Below are 22,917 nucleotides of genomic sequence, written 5' to 3'. Positions count from 1 at the left end.
CATCTTTTCACCCACCAGAATAAATACAGCACAGTCTTTAGCACAGTCTAAGATGTAGCCCACTTTGAATTACACAGAGAAACTCCCTTTTTAAATTAATGCCAGAAATTGCCCAGTGAGTCCCTGGTTAATGCATGCCCACGGAAGCAAATTATCATAATCTGTTTGTTTGTAAAAGCACCATCTGTGCAATTAAATAGTTTGGTGATGATAGTGATTTGTTACAAAGATATGAAGGCTGCTTGTTCCTAAAGGTGTGGTTAATTCTCAGCAGTCTTTGTGCCAGTGAGCATGCCAGCGTGATGAGTGTGCGTGTGTGTGTGTGCGCGCGGTGTGCAGGATGAATCAGGAGAGTCTTCTGAAGCAGTGTTGCCTGGGAGACCAGTCTGGACCCCTCCAAACGTGTCTGTTCCCCTGTCTTCCTCTACCTCTCTCTCTCTCTCTCTCTCTTCCGTTTTAAAGGTGCATCAGTAATGAATCCAAAACTATTTCAGGAAAAGCACTGTTTAGTCGGCGGGGCCGCTCTCTGCTGTGTCTTCATAATGCCACAGATCTCCGTTTCATGCTTGCCACCATCAACATCAAAAGAAAAACAGAGTTTTGTGCGTTTGCTTGCGGGAGGGATAAAGGAAGGTGTGGAGAGAGAGAGAGAGAGAGAGAGAGAGAGAGAGAGAGAGAGAGATTATGAATGTTAAGATGCAGCGCACTCAGAGGAGCAATTGTCTTAATATTGAAGTCTCTTAGTGCATTTGCTCGTCTTGTTTACCTTCTTCTTCAGCTGATGTCTGGAGACACTGGGGGCCAACTTCCTGAAAACCCTGCCATGAAGTGATGTTCTATTTTTGAATGACGTTTCGTAAGGAAAGGGCGCTGAAAACACGGCGCACAGTGAAGCTCTCGCTGTGACTCATTCATTTTGTATAATGCGACCGGTTGCGGCGACAGAGGAAGAGTCGGGGATTTAATTAGCTGGATTTTCTTGGTCCTTTGCTCAGTGAACGCGCATTTGAGCTCGTTTTCCCTTCTTTCTTTCTTTGGAGACTGTGGAGATGATATGAACCCCTGGGAGACAGACACCACAGCCGACCGAGCCATTCCTGCGCTCCTGTGGAGTTGGTCTCAGCAAAAAGAATGTCACCTACTTCTGCCGGTCCTAACATTTAAGTATTGATTTTAAGAGCTAATTCCCGAGATTCATACCATGTTATCTGGAGGAACTGGTGCTGCGGGTTGTGAAGATATGTCAGTTCTTAGCAGCTGCTTTATTCTGTTTCAATTCTTTGGATTAAGCACAAATTGAGAAAATTGGGCCAGCTCATCTGCGGCGGGTGTTCATTTTCTTTAACTGATACATTCTGACTAATGGATGTAGCTTCCTTTCCGACGGAGCTGATTTACGGATAGGGGTTCCACTATTCAACAAGCTGCACCGCTCACTCCTGACAGCAAAGCGATGGGCGCAGTTTGTCTGAGCCATCTGCTGCGTTTTGGTCCTTCAGCCTAGCTTGTTGAATATCCTCCTTGGTGACAAGTATGGATTCATATTAACAAACTCCTCTGCCTTTCTGGTTTTATCATCGGCGGATTGCAGACTCCGTTCTTAGTAAAAGTTGATGATGGCTCCTCCCGGGATGTGCGTGAAGCTGAGCTTTATATGGAGAGCGTTTTGGCTCATGAGGACTGTAGATTTCGCGGTGGCTCAAGAGGCTTATGCGCCCCATTCAATACGGACTGAGGGGCACCTGACCCTCGGTGGACTCTTCCCGGTGCACGCCAGAGGAGCCGACGGCACGCCGTGCGGGGACCTCAAAAGGGAGAACGGCATTCAGCGGCTTGAGGCCATGATGTACGCTTTGGATCAAATAAACCAGGACGAGCAACTCCTACCCAACATTACCTTAGGCGCACGGGTGCTGGACACTTGTTCGAGGGATACCTACGCGCTGGAGCAATCGTTAACTTTCGTCCAAGCTCTGATCACGAAGGACACCTCCGACGTGAGGTGCACCAATGGGGAGCCACCAGTGTTTGTCAAGCCTGAGAAAGTGGTGGGAGTCATCGGAGCCTCGACGAGTTCAGTATCGATTATGGTTGCCAACATCCTACGTCTCTTTCAGGCAAGTCTCTGAGCGTGTGCAATAGTTCGTGGGAATAGTGAAAACAGATAACTGCAGCGTGCGCACGCTTTTTGTAATAATCAGTTTTTAAGAGTAAAAGTGTGTCTCCACACCCATTAACGAGAAGCAGGTGATAATTATGGGATGCCATGAGTGGAAAACAACTAAAAACCTTATATGACAGGGAAAAGATGATATTACATCAAAGATCTGCAATTTTAAGGTAATAGTATCTTTAATTTGTTGGATGTTATGACCAAGTCACACTTAAAGCACCCTTTACCTTCAAGTCTGAAATAAAAGAAAGGCGGATTGAGTTTTGGGTGGCTTTCTGTTCCACTACACTGTGTGGATGAGACAGCTGAGTGTGTTGCTTGTCCCTGGTGGTGCAGAAAGAACTGCTCCCGTCTGTTCAGTCTCACTCCGGAGTCTGGATGAGTGGGCACTGACAGGCTGACACAATCACACCCAAACTTAACAACCACCTCCTGAGAATAACAGGCCTGCTTCATATGATTGCATATGATAATATGAGCCTCTTGTTCAGGAGAATTGCAGGCGTTTTTATGAATCCTTCGGAACCTCAACGCTTTGCTTAATGGTTGAGTTGACTTGCTTTTATCTACAGGGGTCCCCTGTTCAATATTAGCATATTTCAAACTCCCTACTCCCTAATTGAGCTCAGTGGCTGCAAGTAAATGAAATGAATCTGCACCTGCACCACTAATTTCAAAATAGGTTGGGGTTCACTGAAACACATCTCTATTCCTGTTGGCTAAGAGTCAGCTGATAGAGTTGGCCCACTGCTGGTGCTGCAGTGCAATGGGAAGCACAGCAGGGCACCAATACAGTAGATTAAATATTTAAAACATGTCTCCATAGTATAATAGCTGAATACTTTAAATACCATGTTGATACTTTTGCAAATGTGCTGAATTCTATAGTTCTTCTTGTGCGAGGGCTGCAGTGTTAAAGCGAAGGAGCATCACTGGAGCATATTGATTTGTGGTTGCAGAATGTGACTCGGTTGTCGTTTTTCTGATTTGTTTTAGTTTTCACACCTGACTGTACAGAGCTTTTTGGCTGTAACGCCATAAAAGTTATTAATATACTTTTAGCTCCCGACCTTCCTTTTCCTTTTCTTTTCTCACATTTGTGCACAAGCAACAGTCTTGATTTTTGTTTATTTGTTTTACAACAGCCAGACTCCAGGGTTTTGTGGCTCCATTGGCTGGACAATTAGAGCCATGGTCCCCACCACAACCATGACCCTGTCTTTGGTTCCTATTCACTCTCTGTAGGATGAATTAAAACATTACACTTTTTATTATTCCAAGTTGGCAAAACTCTCCAATTAGGCTGAGAAGCATCCTCACAATGCTCATTATTTTGTGTAACACTTCCTTTTTTCAAGCAAGCTGTGCAATATTAACATGAATATATTTGTACAATTTAGAAGTTTTAAGGGAAAAGTGATTACTCCTTAATTCCCTCTCGTCTTTCCTCCACACACCAGGTGCACCAGCATGTCTGGAAGTGTCAAGCTGTGGCAGCGTAGTCCATGAGCGATCTTGCACTGGCGCGCAGGCGTCATAATCAAGTTTGAGGAATCTGTGGGCTGACAGCAGATGCTGTACAGCTCTGTGCGCCATGTTGCATTTTTTTTGCATTTCCTAAAAGGGATGCCAGAAAGATAGATTTAAACATTACAGCCAAATCTGCACACAGAGAGAAAATACACTCAGTCAACCTGTGAACCTGTTTGCCCTTCAGCACATTTATTTTTTCTCTGGTACCAGTAGTGATGTTTGGATTGATAGTAATGATGATAAATTAAATGTGAAGCCACACGATACTGTAGAATCAATACACAGCAGAAGTGAACGCTCCTGGCTCATATACCCTCATTTGTCTTGCAGCATTTGATTAGTGTCTGGTAGCAATTATAGGTTTTTGGGATTGTTGTCAAGTGTAATCAATCAAGTATCAAATGATTCCAGTCATAGGTATCAAAAGCTTGAGCGAACACCTGTGCAGATATAATTAAAGATGCCAAGCTGTTTTACTTTTCTTATTGAGAAAGAGATATCAGATGGGCTCTGGATAAAGTGTCTAATTTCTTGTCTTAGTCAATGTAAATTATATTTGATTATTAACTAAGAAATTTAATGGATGGTGAAGTTAAATGTTTACACCTCAATCCTGCGGACAGAGGCCTTTCCCTGAGTCAGCCTCCTGGCCTACTTACCGCTCTGTTTCAGTGAATATCATCAGGTCATTTGGTGTCTCACCCCTGTGATAAACGAACCATCAGGGAAGCTAAATAGTGATGAGACATTTTATTGCCAGGCGCCAAATATCATTGCTGTCTATTCAGAACATGAGTAGCTGCTGAACTGTTAATGCCGGGAAATTGACATGAGGGATAGATTTTTCTGAGGACCCAGGAGGGTTGATCAATACTGTTGCCATGGTGAGGCCGATTTGCTGCTAAGATGTTTTTATTTCACTGGCTTTCATGCTGTGTTGGAAATGGGAAGCAAGCCTGCCACAGGAGGCGGAAAGAAAAGAAAAACAATCAACCTGAGCTTGGATTGTTACCAGGGGCTATGACGATGTGCACCTTTGAAAAATCATCCAATCCTTAGCTCTGCTCTTGAGCACCCAGTCATTCGTGGCGAGGACTACACTGTAGTTAAAAACACCAGGCAACTTTGTTCAATTGTAAGTCCTGGCCTCTTGAATGAATCATAAAATTGACTTTCATCCAGATGACATTTACATCAGGGAGTACAGATCGCTATTCCCTGTCGTATCTCCTCTCCCCCTAGGTTGAGGCAAAACTTTGTATTGAACTCAGGTGAACTCTGTCTTGTCATCCTGTCTGGGGAAGGGGCCCCTTCAGACTAACTGTCTAAATGAGGCATTGACGTCCTCTGCTCTCACCGCCCTGACAGGCTGCGGTCGGCTTTTTATCTTTCCTTTGTCACAGAATCATCCCAGTGATTGATTTGAAGGAGATTGAAGCCATGCAGTAAGATCTATTCAGGTGACAGTGGTAGAGACAGATACCAGAAGAATATGAAGATTGTGTGTTTGTTACGTAACTGTGAAAGTGACACCAAATAGTCATGTCTTCAATATGTCTGTTTTTTTTATTTAAACATGCTTTTTTTTCCTGGATGCATGCAGCAGCACAGGTCAGATAGTTACATCTCTAGCACTGTGGTAGGAAACAAGCTTGGTATGTCAGGAATGCAGCAGATATACACACACATGCAGCATGTATACAAGGAGCTGTATTGATGAAGGAATGAAAACACAAGTGTCTTGGGGATATTTCATGATGATTTACCCTGTGAATAAAAATGAAAAATGTGACTGAATGTGGACAATGTTAATAAGCTGTCAAATCTAGATGATCTTTAAAAACCCAAGTTATTTACAATAGAAGCAGAGAATTTCTGAATATAAAACTAAATGAGTAATAAAGTTCTGCCTGGCATTCGTAGAGGCACATGCAAATACCCCAGCCCCCCCCCAAAAACCAGCAAAAAAGGAAGATCACAAATCTGCACAAAAACACCAAAAATCACCAATTATATATTATAATGTCACCGTGTCTGTAGAATGAAAGAAAAACTGGAAATCATGCATTCACACACAAGCAGCATGGCAAATTCAAAATGGCTAACATGTTGAGCTACTTAGGTTTTAGTACCCTACTTAGTACCCTTTTCACAAATAGCAAAATAACCTGGCAGACTTTAAATACTTGTTGAATCATCAGTTTACACTAACATATTTATGTTTCTATGTGAGTCGCACTCATTTGCAGGTCACAGCTCAATCAAATTTAACTCTGTGAGAAGTGAACAAGGCAATATTAATTCATGGCAAGCAGCAAATGTGTCTCACCTGCTATGACATGACAGTGATACAATGATACGTTTTGGTGTGAACATATTGCTTAAAATGGGATGCATCTATCTGGTTGGACAGAATAGTAGCAGGGCCCTGAACTGGAGCACCGTGAGCTTGTAAACCAATAACAAGCAAACAGATTTGGTGTTGAAATCAGATTAAACTACAAAAACACCAAGAAAAACAGAAATTCTTTCATGAAATTGCACAATAAGAGCCTATAACTGCTAATTCTTTGTGCAGCATAGACTCTTCTCCAGGAATATGTAACAGATCATTAAACTGAAAGCCTCGTTTTCCAAATTTTACTCCTTTTGTCTTTTTTGAGAGTGATAAAGTTGTGAAGCACCGCTGTTTAATGGAGAAGATATACAGTATATCCACACACAAAAACATGATGCCGTGTGAGCAACTGATGTAATAAAATTAATAAACTATCCCTATGCCAGACGAGTTATCATTGCTGCTGACATGAGGTTATTAGGTCAGCAGTTTGCCACAAGGAGTGTATAAGAAACCATGCACACCTGATATTAAAGTCTTGGACTGTCTCATGAGCCTGGGCCAATGGCATGAATGAATATTAATTTGTATTTAATATATACTGTAGTTTGTGCCTGTGTCATAATTCCACATATAACTGCTAAATAGGGATTTTAATGAGCTGCTATCCCTCATTTACAGGTCTGGTGTTTGGCTTGATAATTACAGCAGCGGGTTATTACTCCTATTTTCTCCCACTGCAATGAACAGGGAAGAGTGCACCTACCTAAAAGCAAACTCCACACACATTAAGGTCACACCGTTGTTCCATCAGCACTTACTGTTGGTACCGTATGACTACAACAAGAATACGATAACAAGAATAGCTTTCTTAGATTGTTTTGGAAGTTTTCTGCAGTTTACTAGGCAAGCAGAAGTAACCAAAGAGGAAACTCCATTATGTCATTATGGGGATGAGGAGAGAAGCATGAGGAGGCCTCTGCTGGCTGCTGGTCAGCCTCTCACTCATCCCTGTCCCTGTTGCTACAAAGTAAAATGATTCAGTATAAGCTGAAAGGTGTTATCACAGGGCTCATCATTTATTTTAGCAAAGTGATCTGTGATCCATAAGGTACAGTAAGTACATTTGTTAAAAGGCTGTTTTAAGAGCTGCCTAAGTGAGTGGCTGCTGCAGTAAAAGGAGACGTGTTGCAGTCCCTCTGTTTGGCATTCATAAACAGTATATGACCATTTAATAAAAGTTTATAGCTCCCAAATATGTAGGTATGTAGCTATATTTATTAATGCATTTATCAGCAGTGATAAATCCTCATCAGTGAAGGTTGATGTATAAACAGATAGTGGGTGACAGTATAGAATAACAATATGTTTTCACAAGAGACATTATAATTGACATACTGTACACAAATAAACCCTTAAGGTCCATGTAACTCATTAATTAATGTGTTCTAGGTTTGTCACACCAAAGGAAAACATGTTATTAACCACCCAGCCAAATTAGAATGATAAAAAGAAAAGTGGCAGGTATATAAAATGAGGTTTCAAAATTGTGAAATAATGAGCAGCTCTGAAATGCTGGGGGCATGTCGGGTGAATGCGGTGAAACCACGTTCAGTTGCAGGAAGCACAAAAGACAGCTTACGCTCATTGGTGGTCATGTACTGCCAACAAAAGCAGCAGTCAGTGTTGTGCATGGATGCGTTAAAGTGAACAGCGAGCTGAATGATCAGTTTCCAACTGAGGAACATGAACGTGAGCATCATTAGCATGCAGGGTGGTGAACATGAGCAGCAAAGACTTTATTCATTCGATTTCTAATATCGCAAATATTCTGTGAGCTGAAGAAAGAAGTTACCCATCTCTTTTTTTTTTGATTTGTACTTTGGGTTGTTAGTTTGGCTCATGTCCCATCTGCTAACATGGAGGAGGTTGGGTTTATGATCTGTACTGCAACTAGCCATCAGGGGGTGATGGGCCTGTTGTGGCTTCATTTCTGGGAGCTGTTATATACAGTCTTTGGGTTAGGTAAGTAGTGGTTATGGTTAAGGTTGGGGTGAGTCTCCAGGAAATGAATGTAAGTCAGTTTGAAGTCCCCATGAGGACAGGGTTAGGATTAAAGTTTTATTTTTGTTTCTAGAGAGTGAGGACATTTTTGGAAGCAGCTTTTTGAGGGTTGGTTTTAGGGTTCAGGTTAGAATTAGGTTGAGGTTAGGTGTTAGCGTAAGGGTTATGGTTAGGCATTAGTTTTGATGGTTAAGGTTAGGGTAAGGGGCTCACAAAAATAGAAGTACAAGTGTCTGTGTGCATGAGCTGTTTGTATCTCAGAGCTGCCAGAACCTAGTGTGCTCTCTCACCGTATACATAATAAACTGTCATCTGGATTCATTCCTTGTCCTTCAGTCATGTTATTACAGCAGGGCCTTAAGGTGAACCATATGTACCCATTAAATCAGCCAGCACAGTGTCAACCTTTTTAGGCAGACTGAATTATTAAAGGGCAGCATGGGCCTCAGGTAGTTGTACTTAAATACCTGTTGATTTTACATTTGAAAATGAGAGTGGAACTTCTGAGTTTCACTAGTTTTAATTTTTTTAGTATTTCCCTTGAGATGGTGCTCGGTGAGTGTGTGTATTATTATTATTTTTCTTTCTTTATTTATTGGCTGGCAGCGCAGTGAATTGTGAGTGCTGTTTGTTCACATTTGTTCCTTTGCCCCCTTGAGCTTGGAAAGTATCGTATGCTGCACAACCAGAGCCGACATAAAAGAATCCATTCGGACAAGATTGCTGTTTTCAGATACAAATACTGTGGGATTTCATGTCCTCCCTAAAATGCCTGCATGTGACAGTTACATTGATTTGGGGGAAGCCCTCAGTCACCCATTGACATTTTTACAAATTAAGGAAGAGCTTTCCTTTCAAATAAGGTCGCTCAAACAATTAACTATCGGAGCTATAAATGACAGAATACCATGCTTTTTGCTGCCCTACCAGTGTCAGAGCACTCACATGTTGCCTCCAATAAAACTAGGAGGATTAATAACATGTCATTTATCAATAAAATATGCATAGAGCTGTCTACCTGGAGGTCGAAGCCAATCAGATATTTGCCACTAAATTTACTCAGGCTTTTGGGAAACAAACTCAGTTTCGGATCTGCTAAATAAATATTAAGGTTTTGTGTTATTTAAGCTTATTTGGCAGATTTTGATATGAGCAGAGTTGCTGTTTTTGTAGAAAATAAAGCTATCCCTTCAGTAGGGATGTGTGGTGGTCCCATTGTTTTTGACTGGACCTGCTCCGGTTTCACCTGATGAACTTCTGAGGATAATAGTCTGATCTGGCGCCTGTTGCACATCCCTGATTCTGGCTCTGAAGTACATCTCAGAGTGCAGCCTTCTGGCATGCTGTCCCACTGCGAGTGGAAGATATATGAAATGTGTGTGTGTTAAAAAAAAACACATTTCACATAAATCTTCTAGGCCCATTACTTGAGATCCTTGCTCTGATGAATCATGATCTCGGCTAGAATGTGAGAGTCTGTTTGCAGAGAATACCTCTTTCCCAGTAACTTCCAAAATTGTCAGGTCTTTTTTTTTTCAGTCCAGTGCAGGAAAAAGTTTCTTGTGCTCTCTGTGTAGACAGTTGAGCATTGTTCCAGCAGCAGAGTTGGTGTGTTGCTGACAAGACTCTATCAGATGAGATGCCCTCAGTGATGCACCACACCAGCACCATATAGCAAGGCAGAGAGAGAGTGGGTGGGCAGGTCACACCTACTGTACATTTAGGATTATTGTCATTAGAGTGAGAAGATAGCAGACACAGTTTTTCAGTTCTACAACCATTACTTCTTTGCTTGCCTCTGCTTAAGAGCACAATAACATTATAATTCTCTCTGCTACTACTTGATGAACTACTGATTGATGGACCGTATCAGTGATTTTGCTGAGCATTACACTGCAACTAAGGTGAGGGTTGAAATTGAAAATCTGCAAAGTCAATTTTGACACTTTCTTAGCAGACATTTATCTTTAACTTTAACATGTTATACATTTCTGCATTGACTAAATTCAATAGCTACTTAGCTAGTAGTGATGAAGACATCATGAGATGCAGCAGTTTCACAATAATCAAACTTAAAACAAACTGTCAGTGACACGACATCTGCTCCCTGCTCACTCCTTTCTGATGCTCCTGCCTCTTCACGGCTTTCTTCATCCCCATATGCAGCTGCTGTTTATCGGTCCATTAGCTACTTTTGCACACTTAGCATCAGCCAACAAATTATTTTTCTGACTCTCCTTTTCTGCCCAACCAGTTGCAGGTTTTCAATCTCTCCAAGTTTCATTTGCTACCATATGCAACATTGCAGGTGTGAAGGCAACAGCTCTCAGTGCTGTTACAGCTTGCACCAGCAGCATCTCTACAACTAAGATATCCTTTTGAATATCTGTACAGGCTGTATAATGTCTGAGCGGTTTGGGAGGAAAACTGACCGGCCCACCAGGACTGCCCACCAGTTGGCGCCTGAAAGAGAGAAGAGAGATGGAGCCATGCACACAGCATCTGAACTGAACAGACCTGTGTAGAAAAAAAGGAACACTTTTCTATTTTAGTTAGGAAAATGAATTCACATATCATGGTATTGTTATACGTTTTACTCTGGTAATTGGTGACCCAATAAAAATGACCCTAAATGGGTTTCGACCCCAAGTTTGGGAACGGCAGGTCTAGACAGAAGAGGAAAGCTGGCTGTGCTTTTGTCATTTGGATCCAGAGAGTGCAGGGGAGCTGGGACTTTATTGCCCTGAACTATACCTCCCAGGCTGTCACCTTGTACTTCATCAATAGGTTCTACCAATCAAGTACTTCAGGACATAGATGTTTAATGTGAAGAGCAGTAAGAGTCTGCCAGGCCAAGTAAAGGAGGTGAGATTTGTATAAAGCCTGGGAGGAAGTCTGCTAGGCAAACTCAACTGCAATAAACTCCTACTACTGAGTATGAAATTCCCTACTGTTTTTCCCTAGCTCCGTTTTGTCTTTTAAATCACTTTAATTATCAGCTTTATACTTAGATGGTTTTGCTTATGTATACTTTTAGTTTGTTGCCAGTATACTTTGATGCTTTATCTGTTTCTGTATTTCTTTCTACTTCATTTGTTTTTCAATTTCACTTTAATGGCATTTCTTGTGAATGTGTTTCTGGATTTTTATTGCCTATTTTAAAATAGATTTTAATGTTTGTTATTAAGCCAGCTTGTGAAGCCCTGGTTGATGAGTGTGAAGATCTTATTGTGAGTGGCAGTTTACTTTTGCCTGTTCTCGGTAACATATCAGTCTTGTCTAAATTATACCACATACAATCATCTCCACATACCTTGCCTGAAATCTTTGCAGTTAAACACAATCCATAGTGTAATGTGTATAAAACTCTGCAGGCATGGCTTCAGTTTTAGCTATTTAAATTTGCATGTCAGCATTTTGCTGGAAAGTGTATTGAGCTGCACATTTTTGTTCACATTTGCAACTTCTTTGGCACATGTATGGGCTGATTTTTGGATTTGGTGCATGTTGTGAATGGAGGTGTTCCTGATAAGATACTACAGCCTCAGCTGTGGGAGATGTTCAAGACAGCATTGCAGGCAATGCCAAGCCAGCATATACTGTAACTGCCTATTAAAAAAAAAAAAAAAAAACTTCTTTTTTAAACCGGTACATACAGTATTCCTCAAGGACATGGCAACAAGTGAGAGATCAGAAAGACTAAAAGAGGTAAAAGGATATTTGTGGCATTTTCCACTGCTGTGATCAGTGGGTAATTACATGGCCCTGCTAAAGAATAATTTTGTGCGGAGCAGACAGAGAGGAACGATAAGATTGAGGAGGCTGACTCTCACTGTTGGCACCGTTAGGGGAGAAATGGGCCTGGTGGTGATGCTTTGGTGAGTCTGAAGAGAGATAGGGCATAGCACAGAGGGAATCATTGGGATGCAGATCGGAGAGTCACAGTTGCATGATTGGCAATAAATGTATCAGACAGACCCAGCATGCTCCAGGTGGGGGTGGAAAAAAAACTATGCTTGCTATTTGGTGAATGATATGTCTGAGCCAGAGTAGGACCGGACAGAGCAATGAGGCACAGCAGAGATGTAAACATGTTGCACACACACCAACAATTCCCACAACACAAACAAGGACGTTTGTATTGAAAACTTTCTCATGAAAAGAATATTTTTGGTTTTCTCTTCCCTAAGGCATAATGGAATACATTTTTCAGTATGGGCTTACTGATATTACCGGTGTTGTGGAAACTATTTCAAAAACATGACTCTAAAAGCTGCCAATTACTTCACACTGGAAAAATGTGACATACAGCAAAGCTACTCTAGTTTGGTTAACTAAAGCTGCCTAGAAAAAAATAGATGAAACACACTGTAAAAAAAAAAAAAAGATCAAATTGACAGTGTACATATGATTTGAAATTATAACAAAATATAATACAAATAAGTCACATGCCAGCGAAAACTGACACTCATTTGAGTTTAGTGCAAAAAGTCCCTACTTATTTCCAGGTCATACATAAACCAAATGAATAAAATGTATATAATGTCCATCATTACTGCACTAAGCAGGGTTAACTTCTAAAACACTCTACAACAACTTCATTGAACACCTGTTAATAAATAGCAATAACCAACACTTATGAATAATATGACACCTAATATGTTAAAGTTCAGTTTTACACAATCAAATTGTAAATATTAAAATTTATAGCCAAATATTTTTTTACAGGTGAGACGACGGTTCAATTTCTTGGAATACCCCAGAGTTTTAAACCTGTCCTAAACTAAACAATCCCATCTGGGTGGTTCACAAGGACAAAACTGCAAGAAATGTTTTGTAAACAAATAAAAAAGACATTTCTTTCCTTCTATGGCCCAAAATTGGTTCTAGTTTTTGTTGTTAATTACACAAAAATGGCAAAAGTAATGTAACATGAATAATTTTGTCAATATAAATGTACATCAACTACCAGCAAGGTACTGTAAAGTATAGTTAAAATGCTAGTTTAATTACATTGGTTCACTACTCCCTGACCCTGGACATTACAAATATGTGAAAGAAAACAAATAAAGTTATCGCTGTGAAGACTACAGTAAAGAAAACAAAGCTGTGTCCAGTGCACTTTGCAGTCAGGAAAAATCAATACAGCTATCTGTAATGTGAGACCCTGTGGTTATAAATGAATACATTTGATAACACTTAGTCATAAACCTGCAGGCAATGTTTGATTCATACCGTGAGTCGAGTTTCTGTCGCGCCTGGAGAGAGTGAACAGTACAGCCACGGAGATCAAGGCTGTTCTGCGGAACCACGCTGCTCTCTGCAGGGCCTCGCTTTATGTGAAGCCTAAGTAAAAAAAAAAAAAAGTTTTATGAAATGACTTGAGGAGATACGTATCTGTGCAAATAACACTCAAGAGTGACAGTGTAAAAGCACTACTGTCGGTCCAGTTTAAAAGGCATGAGCCTTAAGTCGGCCTCCATGTGTGACATGTACAGTATTTGTAACAGCAGCGCTACATAGATGCTGAGCCTCTTTTTAATACAGACTGTGCTCCGGTGTGGCGTTGAGAGTTGTTTGGTGTTGGGAAACAATTATTTCTTTGAAATACCAATAGAGTTCAAACCACAGTCTGTTTACCAGATGGAAAGATGGAGGTCAGTCAGGTTTCCTTTGTGAGCTATCCACACTTTCCTCCCACGTCTCAGCTCTACTCTGCTGTGGCTCTCCTGGTCAAATATCTGATTTGTGAGTCATACCTGGTCCCTGTATCCATGGAGAAACATGCTGGTTGTCTTAAAATACACTCTGGCAGGGCAGCCATGCAAGAGCTTAGGCCCAGCACAGAGCACTGGAGCTGCCCAGGGGACTGGCATGGAGCGAACAGGAGAGACAGAGGGTGAGAAAATCGACTTTGTATAAAAGAGTAGTGGGCGGAAAGGAGGAGACAGTAGAAGTTTAGATAAAGGATTATGAAAGCCTAACTTTCTGTCATGTAATTCCATGGTTAGTTCAGTGGTGTGGGCAACTTTTAAAGTGTGGTGTGTGTGATTCCTGTAGCAAAAAGCTAGAAAACATGATCAACATCCAGACTGGTTAAACACTATTCAGGTAAGGTCTTTAAAGAAATACTGGCTGGAGAAATGCAGTAGGGATAAACCATTCTTCATGCAGAGCAAACACAGTTGTGACCTGGGTTATACTTACTAGCAATGTTTTGACCTGTACTTTTTGTCACTTCAATACACTGCAGCAGACAAGTGTCAAAGAGGTTGTAACAGGGGAGTGATTGTATAAAACACCGGTGTTTGACACTGGAGACTGTTACTTGGTTACTGAAACTTATGGCATGAAAAAGTTGATTAGTCTCGTCTGATGTTCTCTCAGTATTAACAGTATGATGTTTTTCTAAAGCTGCTGCTAATTAATATTTTGATATTAAGTGGATCAAATGACTATTTGCATGTGAAAGCCTTTGTTTGCAGTGATGAAAACACAGATTTATCAACTTTGCAGTTCCCTAAAGCTTTACAAAGCATTTCAGTGTATTTTAGCTAATTATCTTATTTGACTTTCTTCTCACTCATCCTTTTTTAGGCAAGGCAAAGCAGCTTTATTTATATAGTACATTTCATACACTGGCATTTCAAAGTGCTTTGCCTTGCCTAAAAAAAACAGTAGCACATAAAAACAATAAGCATTAAAACCAGAATAAAAGCATTGTTAAAGGATAAGGCCAGTCATTTTTTACATTAACACACTGCTGCACTGGGTGACAGGTTTGTTTCATAACAAACCACCAAACCCGACTATGCTGCCCCCAAGGCTCCGAGCTGCCACAATTTCCTGATGTTAGTATGAATCAGAGTCATCTACACATGTGTGAGATCTCAGCTCTGTTTACAGTCCGTTAGCTCCTCACGCTCCAGCCTGGGGTTTATTAATGAAGAAATATGTCACCCAGGGCAATGGTGTGTTACACTGATGTGTTTTTAACCATGAGTACAGACAATTCCTTCTCAGTTTTAGTCTCTGTCTGGGGATTGCTGAAAATACTATTAATATAGAAAATGGCTGGCTTTATCATTTAAAATGAGATAATATATAACATCAAGATAAAAACAAAAAGACAAAGTAAAGTCTAGTCTAGCCTAGTCTTAGTCTCGGGAGGCAGCTGTTTTGGGCAAAAACAAACAACCAATAACAACAAAACCTTATATTATAATGTAGGCTAAGTGAGCAATGAGGCCAGAGATAGATAGGCATGTTTCTCAGAATTGGTGCAGACCAAAGCAGAACTAAAAACAAAGTGAATATTGCACTTAAATGAGCCTGCCAGAAAAAAACAACAACTCCAAACTCTAATGCAACAGTTTGCTGACATATTCAACATAGCAACTCTATAAGGTGATCAGTGTTGTGTCTATATCCTGGCGTGCTTTGAGTTCCCTAACTGATGTGTACTGTCCTGCTTTAGTTGCAACAGGCAGCATTTGTGGGAAAAATAAAAAAAAATTGCTTCCATTTTGCATGAGCAAGAACACTGCAGCCTTGTCAAAAAAAAAAAAAAATCCAAATGGCATTACTTTTCTTACAAAACATATTTGCTAATACAAATAAGTTGCAACTAATATTCTGGACCTAGGGTTGTAATGGAAAAATATGGCGAAACTGGGGGAGAAAAGAGAGACTACAAACAGCAGGTAGGGTAAAATTGGCTGGAGTTTAAGCATATGACTGAGCGCAGATTGTCTCGGCTTGGGGGGAAACTGGCAGCCCGTGGGCCTCTCTGGGCAGGAAGTGTCTACTGATCATCAGTGTGGGCGTGTCTGCATGCAGACAGATGACAGGGAGGGAGAGACGCATAGGAAGATGAGACACACTTATCTCTCTCTGATGGGGCTGAAACATGTACCGAGGGGCAAGAAACAAGGGAGGGAGGCTGGAAGTCACAGGTTGTTTGAGGGCTCAACAATAAAATGCAGACTTCAAAAAAGGAGGGTTTGAGTGAGACCGAGAGACACAGATGGGCAGGAAGAGAGGGGGAGAGGGTGACAGAGAGAAGGAGGGAAAGCTGTCTGTTCCCCCCCGCCTTTGCTCCCTGCCTCCTCGGCTGTGATGGCATTGCTGTGCTCTGGTGAAGAGAGATTACCAAAGCCCAGCCTGAGGCTGCATGTATGGACACACTCATTACTTCTCCCCTTCTAACAAATGGCACTGCTGTCTGAATGCAAACCAGTGGCTGTTTGATACCTCTCGTGCCACAGAGGTGCTGAGCTTTGATTTATCAGGAAAGATGTAAAATGTAATAAATGTGCAATATCTTTACAGGCCTGTTTATTGTATTATATAATTTTGTTTATTCCATATCGACCATTGCTGCCTTACAACTCCAGGCAATGTAGCTAGAAATAAATCTTCTGACAAGGCAATTTATTTTTTTGTGAGCAAATACAGTATTTATTCAATTATGGGTAGGGCGCGTATTCTGCTTGGCCAGTTCATAGGATAATACTTACAGTTTGTTTCTGCGTGTCACTGTGCTGGTGTCACAAGAACAATCTGTGCATTGGCGTCCAGCCACGCAGAGCATGGGGTTAGATTCCGGTCTGTTGGAACCCGCTAGTGTTTCCGCAGTCACTATAGCGATTGTTGCAAACGGCTGAATAGAGCTCACTGATGTCAAGATACACTTAGAAGCTAATCATGCAGCAAATAGAGGCACAGGGGTTCCTGCACCAGGAACTGTTTGGCTGCCCTCTCTCCAGTTACAGCCATTCATGGGAAACATTTCAGCTCTGCCACTCACAGTTTGTTTGCAGCTATGTTTTTGAGAGCTGCTCTTGGATTAATGGACCAAACCCAGTCTGGACAAGGCTCTAGTTTTCTGTGCCTAATTTTTGACACTGATGGCACCTACTCAGTGCTGCCATTGGCCAAGTATGTTACACACACAAGGACTTTGTCTTTGGTACAGAACCGAGGCAGCCATCTGTGCCAACTCACACACACACACCAATGGCAGCGCCGACCTGGCCATCAGGAGCAACCTGGGGTTCATCGTCTGCCCATGAACACTTCGACATGTGGACTGGGGGGAACAGGAATCAGACAGCCTGGTTAGGGGATAACTAACTGCTCTACCTCCTGAGTAGGGAGCAGCTCTGAGTTTGAGACATGGCCTTTGTATTTTGCCTGGGTTTTTGTTTAAGAACCCATGGACTGTCATAGACCTCTGTTTTTGTAGAGACAGCCTGTCTTCATATCTGCAGACTTCTCTTTTCTCCAATGGCAAGGATAGATGGATGCTAAATGGAACTGAGGGTCATGTTGCAACATATGCCACCTATTTTTCTTCAAATAATGTTTCTTTTTGTATCATGCCTTTAAGAGAAAAAAGAAAGAGAGAGCTGGATCTGCAATAACTGCTCTAAGCTTATCAGAATCATCACCTTCACATTAGCAGAGCAGGACAATTAAAGCACAGGCATTACAGTTTCTCACCTTTTTTAGAGCTGCCCGTGGTGCTCGCAGGCTGCTGTACATGAAAATGCAATGGAAAGGCCAAGGCTCTCTAATTAACTTCACCTGGCATTCCCACTTACTGTGAACGTGTCTGACCTTTACACAACCTCGCTTAGTCACCCCTCCTCTTAAACACCCAGGTTGAAATTCTCATTTAATGTCAGTAAGGAGATTACCACCCTTCCCCCACCTCCCACCCCATCTTCTTTTTTTCTTAACCTTCTTTAGACTTCAGCAACAGATTTCTATGCAGGGTGGCCACAGCTCTTTGTGGTGGTAAATCAATAAAACAGTGTCTCCTATAACAGACCTCTGTGCTTTCCGTCCATCGATCCTGTCAGCCCAGATACATTCAAGAAAAAGCGAGGTAATTACCTTCAGCACTTCTAACGTTGATTTATAGCGCAGATGACAGGTGCCAGGCATCAGCTGTGGGTAATTGTGATAGTAAAAGAGGGTGTCATTAATCTTTCTTTCTTGGGCTGAATTCAGTTGCCCATGATCGGTTCATGGTAATTGAAGTTGTTGTTGATTGCTTCAAGGCATCATCATCACCTTTTCACCTTGTTGCCAATAGAGCATAGACCGTGTTGTCAGGTGTGATGTATGTCTCATGTGTAAGAGCTTCAAAGGTATTGATGAAATAAGAATTCCAAGCAGAATCAAGTGTGAGGGAGAAAGTGGGCAATTCCCTAATGTGGAAGGATTAAGAGCAATAAGGCTCTACTCATTCCAAGTTAATTATTTACAGAGATTCAAAAATGTTAATAAAATATCCATTCGCACTTCCTTATTATCTCTCTATTATCAGCTTCACTGAAGACATTCAAATCTGCAGCAGTTTGTTGAAACGATTGCTTATTTAGTTAGCTGTCTCACTTCTGGGAGTCAATTATGCAAACGTGAAAGTAGAAAAGTTGCATTTTGTTGCTTGTAATCTACTGATAAAGACATAATTAAGTTGTTAAGTTGACTTCAATTCATTTATTTCATACAGCACTCCACTTAATTTATAGTCCATTAGCTCCCAGAAAGAACAAAAAGCACAAAGATGGTAGGTTATAATCAATGTCAGTTAGTTGGCATCTCCTTTATGTTAGAATTTCATCAGCTTTAATCCTAGCACCTTGGCATTTTGTTACCTGAGGCTCAGAGTTGTAATTATAAACGCACAGGCTGATAATGTGAATGTTTGTACTGCAATGAGGTGTAGATTCCTGGAGAATAAGGAGTAGAGAAATTAACGGGGTGCCAAGCCTATGTCCCAAGCCTGGGACACAGTAGAAAGACATTACCATCTTAAGTGGATCCCTGTGGCGAAAAGCTCCACAGAGACAAATGTTCAAGCAGCTGTCTGTTCCAGCTGGGGAGGCAACAGGAGATGATTCAACAAACCTATAACACCTTTTGACTCCATCCTATTACTACATGAGCTCAGCTGAAATAGAATCCCTATCAAATGTTCAAAATAAAGAACAGTCTTTTAAATGCAAATCACTGTCGCTGTTGCTTTTCCGCCACTTTGCTGTACTCCCTATTTGGCCCAATACACTCAATTTAGGCAGCACTGAAGTGATTTAACTTGTGACACTGCTGCAATGTTCCCACGCCTGAATTTGTTTAATTGCATCGCTGATTTTGTTATTGGTAAGTTCTTTCTTTTATTTATTTAACTTTTTTGGTGACTTGAAACATATAGAGTTTTCTTGAGCTCGACCTTGTCCTCTGCACCTCAATTTGTCAGCTTTGTGCAGTTGACCCCCTTTGAGTTGTGGGTCAAAGCTATAACTCACACCCTGTGAGTTGAAGCAATCCCATCAGCGAGCTGCTGTGTCCTCATTCCTGTGTTTCCCTGGTGTCCGGCTGCTTTTGATCACTCTAACAAAAATGGATGGCATTCCTACAGTGCTTAGATTAGACTGTGTGATGAGGTACTGCACTGAGTTCAAGAGAAAATGATGTATGCCGCTGCTTGTGCATCCGCCTGTCTAATGGCAGGTAGGCATTTTAATCCTGGCCATGCTGCCACGTGCGCCTGCAGTTTCAAAACCTCAAACACAGATGTGTAGGCCTTTTTCAGACAGAGTTGTAAAGAATCTAGTTGACCACTTTATCAGCTGATTAACTATACAAATTTTTTGATGACTCATTAGTTAATATGTTAATTTTAGTTATTAGTTAATATATGAAAAACACAAATGCACTTAGATAAATTGTACGTCTTTACCTCAGATTGAACTAACTCAGTGACAATGCCAACATGCTAAGGTTAAAGGTCAAAGTGTTTATTTGTCATATGCACAGTTAGGAAACATGTTTCCCTGTACAATGAAATTCTTACTTCGCCGTCCACATGAATGCCACACAGTACAAGTGAAATATAAAGTAGATGAGCAATAACAAATCTAGGCAGTAACACAAATCTAAGGCACTTTAAAGCAACAAGTGAAAGAAGCACAATAAAAATACAACAAGAAAACAATATAATGTAGAAAGAATATATGCTACGTGGGAGCTGTGGAGTGCAAATATTCAGCAGTGAGTGTGCAACTATGCATGTCTAACATGTTAAGCAGGTATAATGTTTATCATGGTCACTATCTTAACGTGTAAATGTTTGCAAACTTGCACAAAGTACAACTGAGGGTGTTAACTTCATGACCAGAGGTCCCAGTGTTGTAGTCACAAAAGCTCAGTCTCTAGTGTTCAAATCAAGTCCAAGTCACCAAAGAATAGTCGAAGTCGCGTCCCCTTTAACCAAGTCCAAGTCACCAAGGTCAACTTTCTAGCAGCATATTGCATCACCATGCTCTGAGTCCAAACCTTAGGTATCAGTGCTCAAGTCCAGCTCGAGTCACAAGTCCTGAGTCAGATTTGAGTCCAAGTCAAAAGCTTTAACACTGAAAGGTTCTTAGGCTACAAAGTTAGTCATGATACATGTGATGGTAACTGAGCAAACTCAATCTGCTGAGGAAAACTGTGACATGTGCTCGAAAGGTTCATAAAAGGCTAGTAAGGGGGCTTGAATTAAACCTTTTTTTTTATCAATTTCTTATTTGTTCTTGCAGAGGTACGGTCAAAATCTGTTCTTACATCGTTATATGTTTCAGTTTTGCCATATTTGATGTTACATGTTAGACCTATATGGATTAGATATTACAGTCTGTTGTACCATGGCAGCTTGGCTTTGCTGTTAGACTAGGTCAAATTCCGGGTGAAAGAGAAGAGGATTTATATTTGCATATGCTGCTGTGTGATGAAGACAGAGAGCGCTTATGAGGCTAAAAGAAGAAAATGACAGCACAGCATGTTCCTCTTTTAAACTCCACCTCTTTTGTTCTAGATCCCGCAGATCAGCTATGCGTCAACAGCCCCAGAGTTGAGTGATGACAGACGCTATGACTTCTTCTCGCGGGTGGTTCCACCCGATTCATTCCAGGCCCAGGCCATGGTGGACATTATCCGTGCCCTGGGCTGGACGTACGTCTCCACCATTGCCTCTGAGGGCAGCTATGGAGAAAAAGGAGTGGAGGCCTTCACACAACTCTCGAAAGAAGCAGGTAACGAAATGTGATCAGATCTACAAATTATTATTATTATTTTATACCATTTTGTGTCATTTAAACAAACATTTGCATCTTTCACCCAAAGCTCCCTTTTGCATTTCCATTATAAGATAAAATAAGTTTTCAGTGGATGTATTTTTTTTTTTTTGGTTTGGCAACTTTAGTTTTAACTCCCCAGTGAGTTGTGGAGTGTTACTGGAAATGTAGACAGAAAAACATCACATAGGATAATTACTTAATCTGGCCAAGTATGTTACACACACAACAAATTTGTTTCCAATACAGAACCGAGGCCGCCATCTGCAGCGCCAACTCACACCGACAGCTCTATCACAGGCAACCTGGGGTTCGGTGTCTTGCCCAAAGACAGCTCCACATGTGGACTGCAGGCATCATGAATCGAACCTTTAACATTCGTCTTGAGAGACGACCATGCTAACCCCTGAACCACAGCTGCCCCCCCGCATGTCACACTAATGAGCACAGCCTGTATCCATGTTACTGTTTTTTTAAATGTAACCACTGAGCCTTTTTCTACATGCAAACTCAAAAGAGGAATCGTATGACATTTCCTAAAATTCTCTTTGGCCAGCAGAGAAGAGACAACAGTCAGGAAACTGGACATTTGTTTTACACTTTTCTCCTTCATTCAACCTCATTTTTATCCCTTGCTAGTGAGAGTGCAGGGCTCTGAGGACTGTACTGATGATCAGTCAGCTTTATGGCCAGTCAGTTCAAATCAGACCCAGGTGCATGTTTCTATTTTAGAAAAGAAGCCTCTTCTTTGGTGAAGGTCTGACATTTCCTCCCAGAAGCCACAGGCTTAAACAAAGAGAATTCTTGAACAGTTTAGAAAACAAGCTTTTGAAATCAATCTTGTTAACTGGGTCCTGTAATTTAACATTATTGGTCGTTGCTTACAGTATCAGTAATCCTTCAGGCTCAACAGTTAAGTTCTTTAGATTGGCTTTGGAGAAGTTAGAATAAGGATCTTGAAGAATTCTTACAGAAACTTGCTGTTATTTGTTTTTGCCCCAATTCTGATCCAGTTCCTTTAATATTAGGTATCTGCCGATACCAATCTGATACTTACATTTTCCTACAGTAAATGTTCATTAGATATCTCATATACACTGTGTTATTTAGGAACTTATTGATACAAATACTGGATGAGGCCCTGGTTCAAGTATAATAACACTGCATTAACAAAAGTTGACAGCTGTTGTAGCACCACTGAACCAAAGAATAAAACTTGATCCGCTCAAATACAGGACAGTAGAACTGCATAAAGATATACCCAGATCGGCACCGATGTCAAGCAAATTTCTACATCAGTTTGGATGACTGAAGAAGGTTTTTAATGCACAATAGTTCAGCATAGTGTTCAGAAACTGTAACATGTCCTATCTTTGGAAAAGAATCACTTTTAGAGCAATGTTATGTCCATGATCCAACAACTCAGAACAGCAGGACCATGTATTTTGCTGCTTCTCACCTCCACCTCTATGGATCACATTTCCTGTAATTCTGCAGAGAGTGATTGATTCTAATAGCCTAAAGTGTGGAAACCTCTAAAATGAGGAAGGGTAATGATATCCCACAGGCACCAATCAGAAGTCCAGCATACATGAATATTTTATGTTTGCATTCATGTCCATTGCGATCACTCATTAAAACTTTAAGAAGCGGTTTGTGTCTGCGTAATCTGCATCAGCAGG

General features: G+C 41.1%; 1 protein-coding gene across 2 annotated transcripts in view; it reads left to right on the top strand.

Annotated features, from left to right (window-relative positions):
• Positions 1 to 658: 658 nt before the first annotated feature.
• Positions 659 to 22,917, top strand: part of LOC109964648 (metabotropic glutamate receptor 7-like) — a 55,196-nt gene continuing 32,937 nt past the window's right edge. The window contains exons 1-2 of one of the 2 annotated variants that reach the window (XM_020608107.1): positions 659 to 2,117; positions 20,977 to 21,193. In XM_020608107.1, the coding sequence (XP_020463763.1) occupies positions 1,614 to 2,117; positions 20,977 to 21,193 (721 nt within the window). In that variant the 5' untranslated portion in view covers positions 659 to 1,613. The remainder of the gene's footprint in view (positions 2,118 to 20,976; positions 21,194 to 22,917) is intronic. The other variant, XM_020608108.1, reaches the window with a different exon arrangement.

This window comes from Monopterus albus, unplaced genomic scaffold (genome assembly GCF_001952655.1).
Source record: "Monopterus albus unplaced genomic scaffold, M_albus_1.0 scaffold91.1, whole genome shotgun sequence".
NCBI lineage: Eukaryota > Metazoa > Chordata > Actinopteri > Synbranchiformes > Synbranchidae > Monopterus > Monopterus albus.
The sequence above is the reverse complement of the archived record's forward strand: the minus strand, read 5'-3'. Positions and strand labels throughout refer to the sequence as shown.